The sequence below is a fragment of the Pipistrellus kuhlii genome, unplaced genomic scaffold (assembly GCF_014108245.1).
Source record: "Pipistrellus kuhlii isolate mPipKuh1 unplaced genomic scaffold, mPipKuh1.p scaffold_m20_p_2, whole genome shotgun sequence".
Lineage (NCBI taxonomy): Eukaryota > Metazoa > Chordata > Mammalia > Chiroptera > Vespertilionidae > Pipistrellus > Pipistrellus kuhlii.
In genome coordinates, this window is record NW_023425515.1 from 185061959 (window position 1) to 185082682 (window position 20724).

The 20724-nt window shown below is 52.9% G+C and overlaps 1 protein-coding gene across 2 annotated transcripts; it reads right to left on the reverse strand.

Moving 5' to 3' along the window:
- Window positions 1-6806: 6806 nt before the first annotated feature.
- PLA2G2F (phospholipase A2 group IIF) lies at window positions 6807-16851 on the reverse strand. Of its 2 annotated transcripts, XM_036446789.2 has the most exons (5): window positions 16614-16851; window positions 15899-15948; window positions 11932-12076; window positions 10682-10791; window positions 6807-8156 (listed from the first exon to the last, which is right to left on the reverse strand). In XM_036446789.2, the coding sequence occupies exons 1-5, from the start codon at window positions 16703-16705 to the stop codon at window positions 7948-7950; spliced, it is 606 nt and encodes a 201-aa protein (XP_036302682.1). In that variant the 5' UTR covers window positions 16706-16851; the 3' UTR covers window positions 6807-7947. The 2 variants fall into 2 exon arrangements, with proteins under 2 accessions (XP_036302682.1, XP_036302681.1); XM_036446788.2 differs by lacking the exon at window positions 16614-16851 and having other exon boundaries at window positions 15899-16238.
- Between the last annotated feature and the right edge of the window lie 3873 nt (window positions 16852-20724).

Consider the following 20724-nt stretch of genomic DNA (forward strand, 5'->3'; position numbering starts at 1 on the left):
CTCACCACCTTCAGGGCTGCTGTCTTGGTCTAAACCACCATCACCTCGTGCCTGAGTTACTGCCCCTCATTCTCTCTGTTCCACTGTCCTCTGCCCAGTGTCTAGCATCCGACCCTGTCCCTCCTCTCCTCACCCCACCCAAGGCTCCCCATCCCCTCTGAGTGCCCTGATATCCCCCATGATCATTTCCACCACCACTTGACTCTACCTCCTGCACCCCTCTGTCTCTCCCTCCACCCGGCCTCCATGCCGCTCCTGAAGGCACCAGGTTCGCTCCCTCCTGAAGACCTGCCTGGAAGGTGCTTCCCACAGGACTCGCCCCCTCCTCCTTCAAGTCTTTGCTGGAACCTTCCTAAGGCTAATGCTGACCACCCTTCTTAATACTGCTCTCTCCCCACTGTCACTTCCCATCTCTCTGTCCTGCCCTCCCAGTCTTCTCTCCCACGTGATGCGCTGTATACATTCACTGACAGCCACTGTTCATTGTCTATTCACTAGAATATCAGCTCACGAGGCAAGGACCTTCGTCCCCTTTTTAAAAAAAGTCACTGATGTCTGTGTTGAATGACACGAGGTCAGGAGAGATTGTGGAATGTCAAGGAATTGCAAGCAGCCCAGCGTGGGAAGATGGGCTGTGGGGGTGATGGTTAGAGGGAGAGAAAGAGATGAGGTGGGCAAAGCCAGGCCAGGGAGAGCCTGTGGTCACTCGGAGAAGTCCGGGAGCAGGGTGTCCAAAGTTGTGAGTGACCCACCGCTCTCCACCTGTGGGAACGTGGGCAGCTCAACCTCCTTAGCCCCCGTGTCCTCGTGGGCAAACCCGTGGCTGGTGGGAGGCTGGGCGTGGCCATCGCAGGGATGCGGTAACGTTCATTCCCTTCGCCACTTGGCATTGCTGTTGGAGGAGCTCCCTGCCTCAAAGGGGACCGATGTGGGATGTGGGTGTCTTTACAACAGTCTCTGTCAGGTTGGACCGTCCGTGGTGCTTGCTGTCAGGCTGAAGCCATCAGCCAGTCCTGGAGGTGGAGCGGTAGTCACACCCTCTACCCCAGGGCCTGCCGGGGACAGTGCCCCACAGGGAGCAGTGTCACTGCTTTAGGGTGGCTGTGCGCTGAGTATGGGTCAGCTGTGGCTGGTAGAGCCGCCGTCCCCCATTCCTGCTCCTGGGGTGTCTGCGGAACTGTGAAGAGCATGGGGACCAGCAGGTGTGGGACTGTGTGTGGCCTATGGCAGTGAGGGTGTGGCTGCAGGCCCTAGAGGGGGCGGCAGGCTGGGGTGGCAGGGACTGAGGTGACTGGGTCTTGGGACAGTGCGTGAACGGCTGTCGGCTGTGGGATGGGCCAGGTGTTATTGAGCTCACCTAGGAGCAGAGTCACATCCAGATGTGAGAACAAAGAGAACGGATGGAGTGTGGCCCCAGGCGCAAAGGGGAGTCCAGATTGTCGCCAAAGCCTCTACTGACAAGCCTCCAGGTACTGTGTACTGACCTTGTCCAGGCCCAGGGCTCCCTTCAGCCACAGAATACTCGGCCCATCTTCAGGCAGATGCTGTTAACATCCCAGTGTACTGAGGTTCAAGGCTACACAGCTGGCACGTGGCAGAGCAGGGGACGTGAGCCCAGCATGGATGCTCCCGCCCTGAGATTCTCCTCCACGGGCTTGTCCCAGAGGGAATCCAGTCTTGGAGAGAGGAGGGTGAGGCAGTGCGCAGGCTGCCCCAAGGGCTTAAATATGCCCTGCGTCTGGCTAAGCCACTGACTTGTGCTGTTTCATTCATCCATTCATACATCTACTGCACCAATATCCAGCGTGTGAGACTGGGCTGGGCACCATAGATTTGGTGGGAGTAGGAGAGGTCTCCTCCGCCTGCAGCTCACAGCCCAGGTGGAGACAGACAGGTAAACAGGAAATAACAGGACTGGGAGGAGTGGGGGGCGGGGCAGGGAGGATGCAGGCACACCTGGAGCCATCCATCCAGACCTGCTGATCCGCAAAGGATTCTGGTCCTGGAAAGATTAAGTGGGAGTCAGCCAGGCAAGGCAGAGAGGAGGGGAGCGTGGTCCAGGCAGAAGGAACAGCCTGAGCAAAGGCCAGGAGGGAGAGAAGGAGAGAGAGATGGAGAGACGCCCAGGCCTCAGTGAAGGAGCTTTGGGTGAGAAAGACTCTCTGCACAAGCCCCTCCTCCTTCTGGGCCTTGGGTTCCTCATGGCAATGAAAACCCCGTGAGGCTTTCTCATTCATTGTCCTTGATCATCAGCCAGATCCTAGGATCTGTGAGCATCCCTTGTTTGCAGATAAAAACAGGGGGGGGGGGGGGGGGGGGGGGGAGAGGAGCTGGAAAGGGAACCCTTGTGTTCTGAGTCTAAACCTCATTTCCTGTCATCCCCTTTCTAAAAATGAGGGGGCTGGTGGGATGCTCTCTGAGGCTAAGCTCTGGGAATCAGGGTTCAACGCCCAGTTCCACAGCAGGATCTTGAGTTTCTCTGGGCCTCAGTTTCCTCCTTTTATTAACAAGGCTATTCATAGCTCTGCCTCACAGGGCTGCTAAGAGGGTTAAAGGAGCCGCCACACCCAGAGCCTGAGCACAGTGCTCCACGTACAGTAAGCTCAGTAATCCCTAACCTGCTTCCTGGGTCCTGGCGTCTGAGACAGGGTGCGCCTGCGGGCTAAGTATGGGTGTCCCAGCGGGCCACGTGCCTGTGCCTTTGTACTGTACGCCCTGCCGCTGAGGCCCACTTTGCTGTTGTATCAGCTGGTGGTGTCAGCTGGGGAAGCTGACAGCCACCACAGCCGTGCCAACCTGGGAGGTGGAAGTTGGGGGGAAGGGAAGGGAAGGGCTGCCAGTCTGCATTCATGGTCAGTCCTGAGTGTGAGGGAGTCGGGGCTCCCAGCCCAGCCGAGACCAGGGCTGGGCAGGCTCCAGGTGCCTGGCTGTGGGTTTGGGACAATACGTGTCCATAGAACCTTCCTCTTCTTTCCCCCTCACACCTCGATTTTCTTGTTAAATCACAAGAAACCTTCTGCCAGGTTTCCGTTTGGAGAGAATGTCCGCATGAACGTTCCATCAGCTCCTCCTTCCTTCTACCTATGGCTGGGTGCCAAACGGGCCCTGGGACCTTTGGCCCAACACACCAATGGCCAGCACTGACCATTTCCGTTCACCACGCCAGGCCCTGTGCCAGGGGCTCCTCTTACCCGTGGCTGCAAACCTGTGATGTGCTCTTCATCATTACCCACAGCTTACAGAAGAGGAAACGGAGACTGACTGGGGAGTGTGTCCAGGGGTGCTGTTCTTCACGAGGAGGTGTTAGTGGCTATGATACGGTGGTGGAGGTTGGGAGTGCTCAACCTCTCTGGTGCTCTGCTGGGCATTGCTGGTCTGGAGCAGGGCAGGATGGGGGAGCACCGGCTGTGGTGACCTATCATCACCACTAGGTGCCACCCGAGTTCTAGAGAAGTGCTGGCAGCCTTCCCTGGAGGGCTGGAGGGGAGGAGCGGTGATTCCCAGCGAATGGAGAAGAGTGGTGGAAGGTCTGGGCTGAGACAGTGTGGCAGCAACTCAGAGCTGGACAGAAGTTAAAGTGGCAAGCACAGATTTTTATTCAAGAACTACTGCAATTGGGGGTGGGGGGTGGGGAGGGAGAGAGACCTCAGTAGGGCTTAATTCTGAAAAGCAGAAAGAAAAGTGGGTACTTACAGCTAAGGATCAGGGTCAAGGGTCAGTGGGTAGGGGGATTCTTGCTAAACTGACCTAGCAGGATTTGTGGGCCAGGATGATCAGAGAGCACCCAGAGGCTGTGAGGCTGGAGGGCGAGGAATTTGATCAGATACTGAGGGTGGGTGGGGAGTCTCCCTACTCTGACATAGCAGGGTTGTTAAAACCGGGCGGATGCAAACATGGACACCGAAACTCAAAGGTGGAGGCCTGGTTGAGAAGGCATCTTGGTGGGGCCTGACTAATGTATGGTCAGGGAGAGTCTGTCAGTCCCTCTCTGAATGGTCCCTTTCTGCTGGGCACTTTGGTTCACTAGGGACCTGGAACCATCTGCTGAGATCTGGTTGTAGAGGGTATTCGCTGGGTGGTGTGACAACTCCCCCCACCCCCACCCCCCAACACACACACCATTTAAATGAGTGACCCTAATCCAGGCTCCATTTGAAGAAGGTTCCTGCTTGTTTCCTTCCATTGCAGGGGAAAGAGCTGGTGATGACAGGGATTGGAGTGGTGGCTGATGGAACTTTTATGAGGACATTCTCTCCAAACGGAAACCTGCCAGAATCTTGTGATTTAACAAGAAAATCGAGGTGTGAGGAGGGGAAAGAAGAGGAAGATTTTGTGGACACATATTGTCCCAAACCCATAGCCAGGCACCTGGAGCTTGAGACACTAACAGAAGTTGTGGGGTGTGCCTGCGACCTACCCACCCTGGCAGTGGAGGTGGCGTTCAGCCTGGGGGCTGGTGAATGGGCAGAAAATGGCCCTAATCATAGGCTAGGTCTATGGCCTCTACCCGCACGATTTTGTGCGCTGGGCCTCTAGTGTATTATAATCCAATTGACAAGGAAATGTGGTTGCCTCTGTAAAATGCAACATATTCAGATAATAACTAGAATCATGAATGATAACATTGTTCCAGGACATATGGACAGCACAGTCATTGACAAATTTACATGAACTTCATACATTTTTTTAAACACTCAGCCAAGGATTTGTCTATTAATTTTTTATTTTTTATTTTTAGAGTGAGCGGAAGAGAAAGAGGGAAAGAGAGAAAGCGAGAGAAACATTGCTGTGAAAGAGAAACATCTATCAGTTGCTTTCTGTATGCACCCTGACCTGGGATTGAACCACAACCTAGGTATGTGCCCTTAGTGGGAACAGAACCCACAACTGCTTTTGGTGCATGGGGACGACACTCAGCTGACTGAGCCACCAACCAGGGCTGAACTTCATGCATTTTAAAAAATATTTATATTACTTTAAAATATTTACCCATACAAGTATAACTTAGAAAAAGCTAAAGCGTCTCTTATGTGATGCCTGTCATGCGATTTCACTTGTCAAATAAACCGAATTATTTTTAGCATCTCTCTTTTCACAAGGTGGGAGAACACGTCCTTTGAGATGTCCCAGGCCTTCTGAAAGGGCCAGTTTGAGATCAAGATTTCATTTAGGACTGGATTTTGGAAAAGAAAAATTGTCAAAAATATAAAAACAAGCAAACAAACAAAAAAAAACCTTTTGCTCTTTTAAACCTGAGTCATCTGGGCTCTTTTAAAAATATCAACTCCAATAAAACACAGAATCTTTGTTTCCTGTGCAGTTTACTCAAGAGGTAAAGAAAAATCTTTTACAATCTCTTGTAAAAAGCAGACCAATAATCTAAGAAAGGTTGGCTGTTTTAACTGAGAAAACCAAATTCTAGTTTTGCATTCATTTATTGTGCTCATTTTAAAAAACCCTATAAATAAATCAGTTTGATCTTAGCCAGCTTGACTGCCTGTAAAATCCCTTCTCCACAAACCCTTTACAACTTTCTGTATCCACTCAAAAAATAGTTTTGTCCTATATTTTCCTCTTTGTCATTCTGTAGCAATTTTTAAACACCTTCTGAACAACTGCTTTAAAACAAATTACTCTCCTTTTTTAAAAAACAAAAATGTAGCCTACATTCTTGAATATTTTGCATACATTTTTCCCCTCATCCTTATTGTTCTTAGTAGTTTTGTTTAAATATATTAATTAGAATTCTTAACCCTTAGTAACTTAATTTCCAGTGGATAAAAGGAAATAGACCTTGTATGCTGGCTTCCATAAAGTAACATTCTACAGTAAATTAGCAAATTTTATAAGTATACCATCTCACAATTTTCTCTAGTAGAACTTTTTATGTTTATTAAGAGACCCAAATATTTTTCTCTATCTCATATAAAAAGAAGCTAAAAGTATAAAACTTAAACTTATGTTTAGTAATTCATGTTCAGTAGTTTAACTTACTTAGAAATGATCTACATATTTAATGTATATTGATCACTTAATTTCATTTTATACAACTCTGAGGTTACAAATAACTAAAAAGATTTTGGAAACTGTTTTTAGGTGAACATCTTATAACATTAAACAAAGCTAGCCTCATCTCAGGTTATTTCCCTGCTAACTGTTTTTACAGCCCATGCACGTTAGACAAGTATTATAAAAGCCAAACTCTAAGAAGCTTAAAGTCATGGGTGGCTTGGTTTACTGTGCTGTTTGGTCTACATGAAGTAGTAGAATCAAAGAATTCATTCTTGCTGCATCTTTACTTGTGCATCTGTCATTACGTTGAATTTTTCCTATCTAATAAAAGAGTAATATGCAAATTGACCATCACTCCAACACAAGATGGCTGCCCCCATGTTGTCAAAGCTGGCTACCCCTATGTGGACACAAGATGGCTGCCACAAGATGGCCAGCAGGGGTGGGCAGTTGGGAGGGATCAAGCCATCAGGGGAGGGCAGTTGTGAGCGACCAGGCCAGCAGGGCAAAGCAATTGGGAGGGACCAGGCCTGCCAAGGAAGGCAGTTGGGGGGGGGACAAGGCTGGTAGAGGAGGAAAGTTGGGGGTGAATAGGCCTTTAGGGAAGGGCAGTTGTGGGGGGGGGGGGAGGATCCAGGCCTGCAGGGGAGAGCAGTTAAGGGTGACCAGGCCTGCAGGGGAGGACAGTTAGGGGTGACCAGGCCTGCAGGTGAGGGCAGTTAGGGGTAATCAGATATCCCCTGAGTCACGGCACCACAGCCGTGAGAAAACCAGAAGCTGGAGACAGTAGGTTAAGTGATAGAAACAGATTTTATTCAAGACTCTTGCAACAAGGGGCAGTGTAGCACTGGGCTCAGTTCTTAATACAACAATCACAAAGCCACATTTTTCTTCAGTGGGGATGTATAGGAGCTGAGGTGGGTTGGGGGATGGAAAATGGCTAAGAGGGTAAGACAATTCTTGCTAGACTGACCCAATAGGATTCTTGCTGGAGGCAGGCCAGGGTGATCAGAAGGCGGAGGATGTGGAATACAGTCAGACATTGATGGTGGGTGGGGATTCTTGCTAAAGGTAGGTGATGCCGAGATGGCCGTGGAAACCAAAAGGTTGCTAAGAGGCCTCAGGAGCCTGAGTAAAGATTGGCCAAGGAGAACTCCTTTGGCCATGGCGGCTCCTAGACCAACGTAAAGCAAGTGCGGCCCCGTCCACAAACCTTAGCATGAAAGATCTCCTAACCTCAAAGGAGTGGAAAGGAAGGAGAGGACCTCTCCTCTCCTCAAAAAGTGTGACCCTCACTCCTCCTCACCACCTTCAGACTCTTCAACCCAGCTCCACACCTCTGTCTGGACATCTGACCCTCTCCCCGTCTCACCTCTCTCTCAGCTTCTCCCCTCCCTTACCTCTTCCCCAGGCTTCTCCCTCCCTGCCTCCCTGAATCTTCTGCTCAGCTTCCCGCCAGGCCTCTGCTTCCCTTTTCACCCAGGTGGGTCCCAGCCCTCCGCCTCTCCTCGCTCAGGGCTAAGGTCTTTCCACCACTGGCCTGGCTGCTGCCTGAGGGGAGGTGCAGGGAGAGAGGCTGAGGGCTGGGCCCTGCTTCTCCTGTGTTTGTCAGAGACCTGGGGGTCTGGGGCCTCTCTTCAGGTCTCGTCTTCCATACTCAGGAGTGACCCCAACAAGCCACACGTTCCCTGCCAAGGCCGGGACCAACAGCGGGACTCGGACACGCCCAGGACCGGGCTGGAGGACCCCGGTGGCCACAGTCAGGGCCCAGGCCCTCCTGAGTCCTCTGGGGACCAGCCTTGCCGGAGAGCTCCAGGGAGAAGGTGGCAGGGTGGCCCGGAGGCTCCAGACCCACCCCCACCTCTGCCGGTTCCATGTGTCTGGTCCCCAGAGCAGGAACAGCCACCCTCCTTCTCTGCCAGCCCCCAGCGGGCACTAGGGCAGCGCAGGGGGTGGCGAGGAGGGGGGCCTACAGGTCTTATTCTTGGGCTGCTCGTAGATGCTGCAGTTGGGGGTGGTGCCCTGGCAGTAGATGTTGAGGTAGTTGCGATGCTTCTCGTTGTACTTCTGCCTCTGGAAGCACAGAGCCACGCTCTTGTCGCACTCGCACGTCTGCCTGTCGCAGTCCGTCTGGTTGCGATCTCCTGTGGGGAGGGGGGTGCGTGCGGTCTGAGGGTTCAGGGGGCCAGAGCCAGCTGCACCAGCACCGCTGGCAGGCCCACCCGAGGCCTGTGAGCTCCGAAGCGCTGGGCTGGGCAGCCACCCCCACCCCCAGGGGGCTCTGGCGTTTGCTGAACTCAGAGAGCCACTCAAGCCCAGCATGTCATTGCATCGTTGGGAAACTGAGGCTCCGAGGGGGGTGGGTTTACCTAAGTCACCAACAAACTTAGGCAGAGCTGGGACGAGAACTCAGAGGTGTCTGGAGCTCTCTCCCGTCACAGATTGGCAGAACACCCGCCCTGGAGGGCGTTCGTGCTAAGCATCCAATGAGAACACTTCCTCCCACCAAGCAAATGCCTAACGCACGGTAACTGCCGCTGCGGTTATTAATATTAGTCTCCAGAATTCCCCACCTGAGGTGCGCATTCGAACCAGCGGGCAGGCTTGTTAAAGCCGACTGCCCAGCCCCGCCCCTAGAGCTCCGGATTCAGTAGGTCAGGCGGGGCCTGACAATCTGCATTTCTGACAAGTGCCATGGGGATGCCGAGGCCCCAGGTTGGGGAACACCCTTTGAGAACCACCCACGAGCCAATGGTTTGCAGATATTCCAGCCTTTCCATCAGCAGAATCCTTTCCCTTAAATGAAACTCTTTGCTGAAGGCTAACATATCAGACAGCTGAAAGAGAAGCCTCTTAAACTGTAATATACATCAAAGAGCCAGGCGAAACACTCAGGGACACCTCTTATTCTCCCCCCCATTCCCCCCCGACCCCATCACCTCTCACAGCAGCTCTTCCCCCTGCCCCAGGAATCCCCAGAAGTTATGAAAACCACTGCTTGGAGATTAAATGAAGGGACACCCCTTCTTTCAAGCCAGCCCTTCTGCCCACGTTTGAACAGCGGAGTATGAGGCACACAGAGCCCCAGATCCCAAGGGCCCGGTGTGCCCAGTCCCCGCCTCGCTCCAGACTCTTTCCCAGAGAACAGGAGAGTTTCCTTGCGAAGCCGAGGTTGCTGGTGAGCTGTTAGTGAGGGACAAGGAGCTCAGCCCGGTTAAGAGAGGAGACAAAGGGAGCTCAGGCTGCCCATAGCACTGGATCGGGGCACCTGCTGCCCCAGGGAGGGGCGCGAAGGGGAGGCAGGGCAGGGACACCTGGGCCATTAGCTTGGATATGGCACACCCATTGGGGGAAGGCCATGGGGAGTCCCGAAGGAGGAAACTCCACCGGGCCTGACTCCAATAGCTTGAAATCTGGAAACTCTGAGGGTTCTGGGATGGCGCCACCTTCTGGTGAGGTCCCAGTGACAGAACTGAAAGGGAACCAAACCCCTTCGTGTAGCCAGGGGGAGACTGAGGCCAGGCAGGGAAGGGCCTGCCCGGGCCACAGGGCCAGGAGATGCTGGCAGAACCCGCTTTACACCCCCAACCCCCGGCTCCCAGGCCAGTGTCAGAGAGTCTCACAGTCACCTTAAGATGGTGGTCGGCAAACTCATTTGTCAACAGAGCCAAATAGCAACAGGACAACAATTGAAATTTCTTTTGAGAGCCCAATTTTTTAACCTTAAACTTCTTCTAGCACCACCACTTCAAAATAGACTCGCCCAGGCTGTGGCGAGAGCCACACTTAAGGGGCCAAAGAGCCACATGTGGCTCGCGAGCCACAGTTTGCCGACCACGGACCTAAGAGACTCCTGAGCCCCACCCATACCCCCTGAATCAGAATCTCCAAAGCTGCAGAATCCCCAGGACGAGAGAAATGGGGGCCACGTCAGGCTTGGGGATCAGAACATACCAGGGACACGTGCCAGAGCCACAGCTAGGATTGTTAGAGTTAACAAACACCAAAAACAAGAGGCCTGGTTCATTTGAATTTCAGACCAACAAATATTTTTAGTATAAGTACATCCCAAATATTGCATGGGATATACCCATGCTAATTCTTAAATTCTAAAATAACGCCATTTGGCATTGTGCTAATATTAAATTTTTAGTATACGGCATTTTCCGGCGTATAAGACGACCCCCTAATTTTACAGTTAAAACATAGGTTTAGGCCTATATTCGCTGTATAAGACTACCCCCCACTTCCGAGGCAACACGTTCCTTTTTTAATAGACCGCCTCTCTGACTCTAGCCAATCTGAGCAGGCTTTTTATGCATGCGAATTATACATGTTCTGTACCCGAAGCTACACTGTGTTCTAGTAAAAAGCCTGCTCAGATTGGCCAGAGTCAGAGAGGCGGTCTATTAAAAAAAGAACTGGTGTTGCCTCAGAAGTGGGGGGTAGTCTTATGCAGCGAATATAGACCTACACCTATGTTTTAACTGTAAAATTAGGGGGTTGTCTAATACGCCGGAAAATACGGTAAGTATATCCAGTGAAACGTTTACGATCTACTGATGCGTAAACATTTTTCGTTGTTTATCTGAACTTCAGATTTAACTGCGCGTCCTGTATTTCCTCTCGCAGCCCTGCACGGGGCCCAGGTGTCGGGGGAGGGACTCACTGCAGACAATCGTCGTTTTATTCTCGATGCTGTACTCATAATGGTCCACGTAGGTGTGGCAGCCCTGGTCAAAGAGCTTCTGGTAGCAGCAGTCATGGGCATGGCAGCACCTAGGGGCGGGTAGAGGAGAACAGGCCTGCATCGCCAGGCTAGGCCCATCTCCTACCAGCAGAGAGCCCGATCATCTGTCCCATGTCCTCACTGGTCAGACCTTCAGACTGAGGCCCAGAGAGGGGGAGTTACTTTCCTGAGGTCGCACAGCCAGGCAAAGCAGGCCAGTGCCCAGGTTCTTGCCCATGATTATGCCTCTTTGTCTGAGCCCAGGGCTCCAGCTTCCCCCCTCGGAGCCCTGGCTGCAGCTGCAGGAAGGGCCACGTGGTCCAGCAACGTGGTCAGGTGGGAGGGAGGGTTAGGGCTATACACTGACTATATGCAGAGGCCATACCTGGCTGAAGGCTTGAGTGGGAGGTGGGGGAAGGGGGACAGGAAGCAATTGTAGGGTGGCTACTCCTATCCCCTCTGGTGGAGGGAGAACAACTAGTCAAGCCAAGACCGGGTTGGCTCAGTGGATAGAGCGTCAGCCTGCGGACTGAAGGGTCCCAGGTTCAATTCCGATCAAGGGCATGTACCTTGGTTGTGGGCACATCCCCAGCAGGGGGTGTGCAGGAGGCAGCTTATGGCTGTTTCTCTCTCATCCATGTTTCTAACTCTCTATCCCTCTCCCTTCCTCTCTGTAAAAAGTCAATAAAATATATTTTTTTTAAAAACAACAAAAACAAAAAAAACTAGTCAACATGCATTATTAAGCTCCCGGTAATACCAGACTTGGTGCTGGTTGCTTTTGGGGAGACAGGAGTGGAAGACAAGCCATGACTTGAGGACTCCCTGTCTGCGGAGGAAGCACTCACAGCCCTGACCTTCAAAGCCTGCAGTCTGATGGGGTCAGGGTCACCGCCCTTGCCTTTGTCAAGCATAAGCCTGTGTACTTGGGGGAGGTCAGAGGTTCCTTCCTGGCGAGGGTGGGAGTTCAAATGCCTCCGGGCCTGAGACCTTTGTGATGAACCATAGAGTGTGTCCACCATGATTGGGGAGAACACAGGTCAAAGGTCAGCTCGTCTGTCGTCACTAACTCATCAAACAAGCCTCGTCGTTTGGGGAAAGGGCCTCGCCTGCCTCTCGCAGATAGAGATCAGTCTGACCTTCTCCACCCCACCCAGTTCTGGCAGCAGCCCTGGCGTTCTGGAACCTACCAGTCTACTTCATCCATGGGCAGGCCACGCCCCCCCAGCCCGCAGTAGCAGCCGTAGCCCACGAAGGACAGGATGGCATTTTTCCCCGTGATGGCTTCCACCATGGTCTTCAGGTTGAACAGGCTGCTGTGCGCTGCAGGCAGGGCTGCAAGAGAACCGAGGGGACGCTGTGCACAGCCTGCCCTGTCTGCCTGGCTGTCCTCCCCACACCCAGGCCCAGGGGATGGGGGCGGGCAGAGCGGGAGGAAGGAAGCCATGTACAGAGTATGCAGAGCCCATGTTCTTACAGTAAGGCCTGGGCCCTGAGAAAATAATAATAATAGTTACCATTGCAGAGGACACCACTGTTGTTTTAAAACAACAGTGCCTGTTGGCGCTGTCCTAGGCCCCATCTACACATTAACTGATCGAGTGCTCACTGCAGCCTGACGACTGTCTATTGTGGTGGAGCTGCCCATTTTACAGATGAGATCACTGAGGCCCAGAGCAGTTAGTAACTTGCCCAAGAACACACTGAAAAGCAGCAGAGACAGAATTTGGACCCAGGCAGTGAGAATCCAAGGCCCAACTGCCCGGGAAACTGTAAGGGGCTTCGCACATGGACCTGCTCTTCAGGACGCTGGGGTTTGATTCTGGGCCCTTCTGGTATGGCCCGGCTCCTCGGCGCCCAGCGGGGACTCAGCGTCCCAACCACAGGCTGGTGCATCTCAGGGTTAATCCAGAGACAACTGGGTGCCCTGGTCATTCAATGAAGACACACACATAAACACACACACACACACACACACACACACACACACACACACTCTTTTCCCTTTGTCAGGGTCTCACAGGAAGCAATAGTGCAATGACCCTTCCTAAACCAGCAAAATCAGCTTCCTGGCACTTGGCAGCCAGCCCACTCCTTCCCAGCTCCCCTGCCTGCTGGCCTCCAGGCCTGTGCTGCCTCTGCATCTCCCCCCCACCCCCCCCGCTCAGCGCTGAGTCAATACCAGATACCCCCAACACACACACACACACATACACACACACACACACATACACACACACACACACACACACACACGCACGCGCGCGCACACACACACACAGGCAGGCAGAAGAGCTGCTCTAGCTCCAATTGACGAGCAAACGAAGGCTCAGAACAGTGACGGTCTCCGAGCCCAGAGTGGCAGAGCCCAGACGTGAGTCCAGGTTTGTGTGCCCCAGAGCTGTGATGCCAGCGCCTTGCAGGGCCGCTCCTGCCTGTCTCCTCGTGCGTGGGCTCCCCCAGCTGGGCCCAGGGCGGGGTGCCCAGTGCAGCTCCCTGTGCCCCTTCTCTCACACTCCCCACCCTCCTCCACAGCCTGCATAGGAATCGTCCCAGGAGAGGGAGGCGCCAAGAACTTCAGAAACTGGAGGCTGGATGGGATCCCAAAAGCCGTGGCTGCCTGCTTCAGAGACGTGGTTGTCCCACATCGCTAGTGACAGGAAGCTCACCATCTCAGCCTGCCTTAATGGGACGAGCACAGGCAGACCGGGGCCCATAACTACAGCTCTTGGGGCTCCATTTTCCCGTCTGTAAAATGGGAATGTTGTACTGACCTCCTGGGACTCCCCCGGGGCAGCGCCCTGTTTGAAGCCAGCATGCACCAGACACTCGCTCCCTGCATGGCACCTGCCCCCTCAGAGAGCTGTCTGTTGGCCCTGCGATTTTCCGCATGACAGAGAATAAGGAGCAAACAAGAGAGGACATGGGCAAGAAGTAGGGAGAAGTGACAGGTGTCTTTAAGAGGATGGTTTAGAGCACATGTGTCAAACACAATGCCCGCGGGCCAAATCCGTCCCGCCAGGCCTTGCAATGTGGCCCGCACCGCGCTGTCATCACTGCACTCCGCTGCGTTTCCATCACAATGACAGTTTATGACTGTTCAGTAAACCATTCGGCCTGCGATTTAGGCTGGATTTTAGATTTTGGCCCCTTCTCTGATTGAGTTCGACACCCCTAGTTTAGAGCCATATCAGTGTCTACACAGGGGCCCGGGACAGGGAGAGAGAGGACCTGCACCCTGTGGGCCTGAGCCTGTCTCTCGAGCTGCACAGAGATTGGGCAGCAATGACTGTTGAAAGGCCGGGGGTGAGGGGTGTCTGAGAAGGTTAGCCCTTCACCCCCGACCCTCCCCTCTGCTCTGCTGGCTTCTTGGTGCCGGAGGAAAATGTGTGTCAAGCAGCATGGGAGTCGGATGGACTGGGTTTGCAAACAGGTTTAACACTGTGAGGCTGCTAGCAGATTGCATAACCTCTTTGACCTCAATTCCTAAATCTGACGACAGCCAGCAATGGCATTCCCTCGCGGGGTGCCCTGTGCAGAGCCCCTGATTCGTATGTGAGGTCCTGGCCCCCTCACTTCCCAACCAGAGCCCAGACCTCCTGCCCCACCCAGCCTCTAGCTGTGCAGATGTTACCCGCACACAAAAGCTGAGCACACACAGACCCACACAGACAGACACACCCACCTCATCCTCTCCTCTAAACGCTGCACACTGCTACACACACTCACACATACTTCATACACTCACACCTCACACACTGATTCACACTCTCCTGGTCGTCAATGAAACACTCATACGCACACTCACCCACAAATACCTCACACCGTCAGGCACAGCTGATGCATCTCACTCATATACACATCACACATCACAAATACACGCTCCCACAGGCAGCGCCCAGAGTGGCATCCGCGGCCTGAAGCGAGGTCACGTCTGCGCTCCAAGTTCAAGACACAAAGTCTGCGTTCAGCGGGGCCGGAGGCTCTGTCCCTGGCCAGTGGTTTGGGCGAAACTCAAGTGGTTATTTTCCAAATAACAGGTCCCTTTGCCCGAATTCACCCAGCCGCGTCTCATGTCCGGCCATATTTTGCTTCTGGCATTTCTTTTCCTTTACGTAGGCTGTGTCCGGGAGAGGGCAACAGGCTGCACGGAAAGCCACTGAGAGGTTCAGTTCATCTTCCATCGAGGCACCTGCCACTGGAACGCCTGGGTGTGTGGGGGTTCAGTGTGCGTCAGGGCCTTCAGCTGGGATTACCACTCTGGGTAAGAAGTCCCTGACCTGTTTCATCAACTTTCTTTCTTTTTTTTATTTTTTTTTATTTTTATATTTTAGTGTTTATCATATGATCTTTTTTAAAAATATATTTTATTGATTTTTTTACAGAGAGGAAGAGAGATGGATAGAGAGTTAGAAACATCGATGAGAGAGAAACATCGACCAGCTGCCTCTTGCACACCCCCCACCGGGGATGTGCCCGCAACCAATGTATATGCCCCTGACCGGAATCGAACCTGGGACCCCTCAGTCCGCAGACCGACGCTCTACCACTGAGCCAAACCAGCTTTGGCTGTTTCATCAACTTTCTACATGCTCACATAGACACCGCTGCTCCATACACACCGCATACAGGTGTATGCACCCCTACGTTCTTATACACCCTCTAGACACACATAACTCAATGAATACACACACACACACACACACAATTTATTGAAATATGTACACACAGGGACATCATCGTATGCTCAGGCACACCTACACACACAGAGACACATGAGTATGTCCACCCATAAACCATTAGCTTCCGTCTACACGTACTCACGTTCACAAACACACCTCCAGTGCACACAAACACCCAGGCTTGCCGGGGTGCCCAGACGCCCAGCGAATGCCACCACTTTACGATGTTTGCTCAGCCCTGGGCCCTGCCTCCTGAGGCTTGTAAATGCCAGCTGCTCGTGGTGCGTGTTTACACGTGGAGGAGGAAGGAGCAGCCCCGGAGAGAGGGGGAAGCCGCTTCCCGCTCGGCCCAGAAAGACAAAGGACAGGCCCAAGGTCATGCCGATGGAGAAGCAGGAGGCCCAAGGTCCAGGGAGAAAGCCTGGGGGGTGGGGGGGTGGGTGTGAAGGAGGCATCGCCCGGAGCCTGTACTCACTGCTGCTGACCAGGATGGCGACGGTGAAGAACTTCAAAGCCAGGCTGGATCTGAGAGGGGACGGAAGCCAGATCCTGAGTCGGGCCATTCCCCCTCCCTGCGATTCCAGGCCTGCTGCTCCCTCCTGGGCCTCATTATCACTACAGGTGCCCTCAGTGCTGTCCCTTGTTGACCCTGGCGACATGGAGGCCGTGGTTCCTGCTGCCCATCCCTGTGATTAGCAGCTCCAGGAAGAGCGGAGCACCTCCTGCCTGCCTTGCGCCTCCCAAGCCTCGGCCCCCAGAATGGTGGAGCCGGGAGGCGCCAGGCGTCTTTCCCCTCCCACCTGGAGCAGGAGTCGGCTCATTGCCCCATGGGGTTGGATCGCTGTTGCAGATCAGAACCAACCCCCTGCCATATTTGGACCAGAAAGTCATGTGACTCAGCTTGGTGGCTGGGTCTTGCACTCAGAGCCAAGGGACCTGGATCCTTGGATGCTAGTTCCAGCTCTGCTTCTAAAATGCTGTGTGACCTCCGATAGACCTCTTAGCCTCTCTGGGCCGCGATTGCCTCATGAGGATGGACTCTAGAATGATGGTCCGTAAGGCCCTTCTGGTGCTGACAATGCAGAGACTCAGAGCTCTCCTTCCGGGTACATGGATTTAAGGAGAGGTCCCCCACCTCCATTCCCGCTGCTCTGCACGGAGGGCTCTGTCCCCAGGGAGCGGGCACCTACCTGGAGGTCCTTGAAGAAGAGGCAGTAAGAGCAGGGCCCCTCCACGCAGAGGGGTGTCTAGCCAGCACCGTCTTCCTGAACCCTTCCGCCATGTTCAGGGTTCGGGGGGGCCAGCGACATAGGGCTCTAAATATCCGAGATCCGCTCCAACGGCTCTGGGGAGGAGGCCCCAGCTTCTCAGTGCCACCTACACTGGCAGGATCACGCCGGGGCAGTGCCCCTGGGCAGGAGGCTGGCGACACATGGCCTAGAAAAAGGAGGCTCCGCCCCCTCCCTCCCACCCCCACCTCCACCCCGCCCACAGCTGCCTGGTGCAGGCCCCACCCCCGTGCTCCGGCCTGCAGAGGGTGGGGGTTTGTGCACCTGGCCCGGAGGTGGCCCCTCCCGTTGCATCTGAAAAAAAAAAAAAAAATTAGTCCGAAGTCCTCTCTAACCCCATCCGAAAAGGATGTTACAGTTGTTTAATGACACTTGTTACAGGACAGTGGGGCAGACTTTACTCAAAGGGCCCGTTTCAATGGGGTCTCACTTAATTCCTACAAGGAGAAATTAGAATTGATAGCCAAGGAGAAGGGTGGAGGTCAGTGGGTGGAAAATGCTGAGAGGAAACATCAGGGGTCAGGGGGATGCTGGCTGCAGGCAGGTCAGACATCACGCGGGAGAGGGGGAAGGGAGGGAGGGGGCTGAGGAACCCCATCAGATAGATACTGGGGGTGATCAGATATCGAGGATGGGGATTCTGGCTGAACTGAGTTAACAGGATTCTTCCTAAAATTGGACAAAACAGAGGCAAACAAGGAAGCCCAAAAGCCGAGGCCTAGTTGAGCAAGAGTTCAGAAAGACGGAGTGGAATTTTGTCTTCGTGGCGAGGTGCCTGTGGGTGGGCTTCCCTCCGCCTCTGCAGCATGTCGGTGCCCACATCTGGCTAAGACAGAGGGCATGGCACATGCACCTGGCAGGAAGCCTGACCCAGAGCAGGGCTTCCCACCCTCACCATGGGCACGCGCCCCCACGCTCCTCGGGCTGAGCAGATCCCTGACCCCACACTAGATCCAGCCAGAGAGCCCTCCCCACCAAGTCCGACAGCCAAAATGTCTCCAGACATCACAGAGGTGCCCTTGGAGGCTCGGGGGCTTCGAGTGGAGAGCCCCGTGGCCTGTGAGTCAGTGCCATGTGCCCCTAGCCTAGATAGAGGGCGGCATGCGTGTGGGAAAGATGGACAGGAGAGGAGCAGAGGGGCCTGGAGCTGGGGAGCCCCTTGAAGATGACATAGTCCCACTGAGGGGGCTCCGACTGCAGCACCCCCTCAGCTAGGCTCTGAGACCCTAGCAGCATAGTTCCCTCCCTGCCTCTGTGGCCTCAGCTGTGGACTGGATGTAACCGGCCTCCCCCAGAGAGGATGGTTGAATAGATGGCAGGTGCTGTGCCAGGTGGGCATGGGCTAGGCACCCAGTGAAGGATCTGATTGCTGCTAAGCCCAGGCTCCTCCTCCAGTGTTTTTTAAAAATATATTCTTATTGATTTTAAAGAAGAAGGTGAATGGATGAGAGAGAATCATCGATCGGCTGCCTCCTTCACATCCCCCACTGGGGATCAAGCCCACAACCCAGGGATGTGCCCTTGACCACAATCGAACCTGGGACCTTACAGTCCATAGAATGACACTCTATTCACTGAGCCAAACCAGTCTCCAGTCTTGAGGTGAACTGGGGAGGTGGGAAGGGGAACAAGGCAGGGCGAGGGAAGAGTACTCTTGAAAATCAAAACTCCAAGTAACCTCCCACCTTCGCATTGGCCCTGCTCTCCCATTGCCCCTAAGTGGGTGACGAGGGACTGAAGGGACCTCTGGGGCTCTCCTTCCTAGGAATCTACCACACCACCTGGCCAGCCTGTCCCACAGGGCACCCCTTCTCCCCTCCCCCATCCTGCCTCTGCCCGACGCCCTCTCCGTGGATACAGGCTCTTCTCCCTCCCAGAAGTCCTAGGAAAGAAGTCCCCACTGCACCCAGGCGCACAGCGGCCCAGGGGCGGGTGTGCATTTCCACTGGCTCACACATCCCTCCAATAGTGCCCGTGCACATTCTGGGTGTGAATCTTGACGCTTCACTCAGACCGGGCGCCCTGGGGCACAGGGGACTTGATTTCCTCCAAAGCCCGGGGATTCCCAGAGGACAGGACCGGTCCTGTCAGGCTGGGAGCTCCCTGAGGACCGAGAGTGCTGGGAGGAGGCTGGGCTCTGCCGTCACTTGTCTGCACAAAGCTTGGCTCGGTCTTTGCTTCGATTTTGCGTGAGCCTTGCTCATAATGATATCACAGCCTCGGAAGGAAGAAGCACTAAGAAGTAAGGCCAATACAGTCCGTACCTGGACGTTGGTAAGATAGCCTCCAACCGGAAGGTAACCTAGAGACACTTGGATCTATGCCAAGGAGGCCACCGCCAGGGCGGGGACCCCTGCAGGCCTCCAAACAGCCCTGTTGCCAGGTTTCTCCAACTCCCACTGGCTGTGCTGGTTGGGCTGGTCTGCAGAGGGCAAGCCCCTGAAGTGAGGGAATCAGCTCTTCTCTCTCCCTGCCCTCCCCCTACCAAGCACAGGGTGCTCAGTACCCAAAGTCAATAAACTGGTCCACCCAGTATTTCCACTTGGGGAACTGTAAACGAAGATGCCAGCACAGATGAAAAAGATACTGACGGTGGTGTTTTATAGGATGCACCCCCAAAACCAAGAGCAACTTAAGGTTGGGGTTAGTTAAGCAAGTTCTTAATCAGCCATCCCTAATCCATAATGTTTTTAAAGAGTTGAGAATACAAATAAACAAAATCCTGGATATGAAGGGTAATAGCAATTTTGTAAAAACCAAAAGGGGGCAGGGGGAGGAAGGAGAGGGTTGGCATGCATATGTATGAAAATTATCAGAAGGATATAGAGCAAAACATTAGTAATGGTTCTTTTTAGGCAGTGGAATAGCTGATGGTTTTATTTTTATTAAACCTGTAATTTTCTGTATTAAAATGGATGTAAGACAATACCACTAAGATGGAATAGTCAATTTCCTTGAAAGCCACAAACTCACTCAACTGGAAATAGCCTATATCTATTAAAGAAAATTAATGTTTAATAGTAGCTTAAAACCTTCTCATAAATGAACTCCAGGTCTGGATGCCTTCACTGGTGAATTCAACCCAATAACAATACTGCGTTAACTGGTAGGGCTGCCGTAGCAAAGACAGGGTGGTATAAACAATAGACATTTATTTTCTCACAGCTCTGGAGGCTGGAAGACCAAGGTCAAGGGGAAGGCAGGTTTGGTTTCATTTGGAAGCCTCTCTCCTTGGCTTGCAGATGGCCACCTTCTCACCGTCCTCACATGGTCTTTCCTCTGCGTGCACCATCCTCTTGTCTCTTTGTGAGCCCAGATTTCCTCTTCTTATACAGCCACAACATATCGTGTGATTTCACTTATAGAAAACAAACAGGCAACTCTATAGAGATGGAAAGTAGCTTAGTGGTTGGCCACGGTTGTGGTAGAGGCGGATGTGGAGAAACTGTTAATGTGTAGGGTTATTTTTGGGGGGTTGTTGAAAACGTTCTAAAATTAAATTGTGGTGATGGCTGCATAACTGCATATACAAAAGACAACAACAAAAAACTCACATCGATTTATACACTGAGAAATGAATAAATGGTATGGTGTGCGAGTTATATTTTAGTAAAGCTTTTTTTTTTTTAAATGGAACATTTTATTCAAATTTTAAAAGGAAGAAAGTTCTGATGCAACTGAAGGCCATTAGGATAAGTGAAATAAGCCAGTCACAAAAGGACAAATACCGCATGCTTCCACTCAGATGATGAACTTAGAGGAGTCAGGTTCATAGAGACAGGAAGTAGAATGGTGGTTGCCAGGAACTGGGGAGAGAGAAACGGAGTTTCTCATGGGTGTGGAGTTTCAGTTTTGGAGGATGAAGGGTTCTGTGGATGGACTACCACAGTGTGAGCGCACCCAATGCGACTGAGCTGCACATTCCATGGTGGTTAACATGATCAATATTGTTGAGTATATTTTACACCAAAAAATTAAAATAAATATTAAAAATGGATCATAGAGCACTAAC

Bases quoted from the DNA above. Each gene is read 5' to 3' on its own strand.
- PLA2G2F (XM_036446788.2), bottom strand. From the start codon at position 16,082: ATGTCGCCAGGGTCAACAAGGGACAGCACTGAGGGCACCTGTAGTGAT. The intron at 12,077-15,898 runs GTGAGTACAGGC...GTTCTCTTGCAG, and splicing joins CGCCATCCTGGTCAGCAGCA to CCCTGCCTGCAGCGCACAGC. The intron at 8,157-10,681 runs GTGAGTCCCTCC...CCCTCCCCACAG, and splicing joins TAAAACGACGATTGTCTGCA to GAGATCGCAACCAGACGGAC.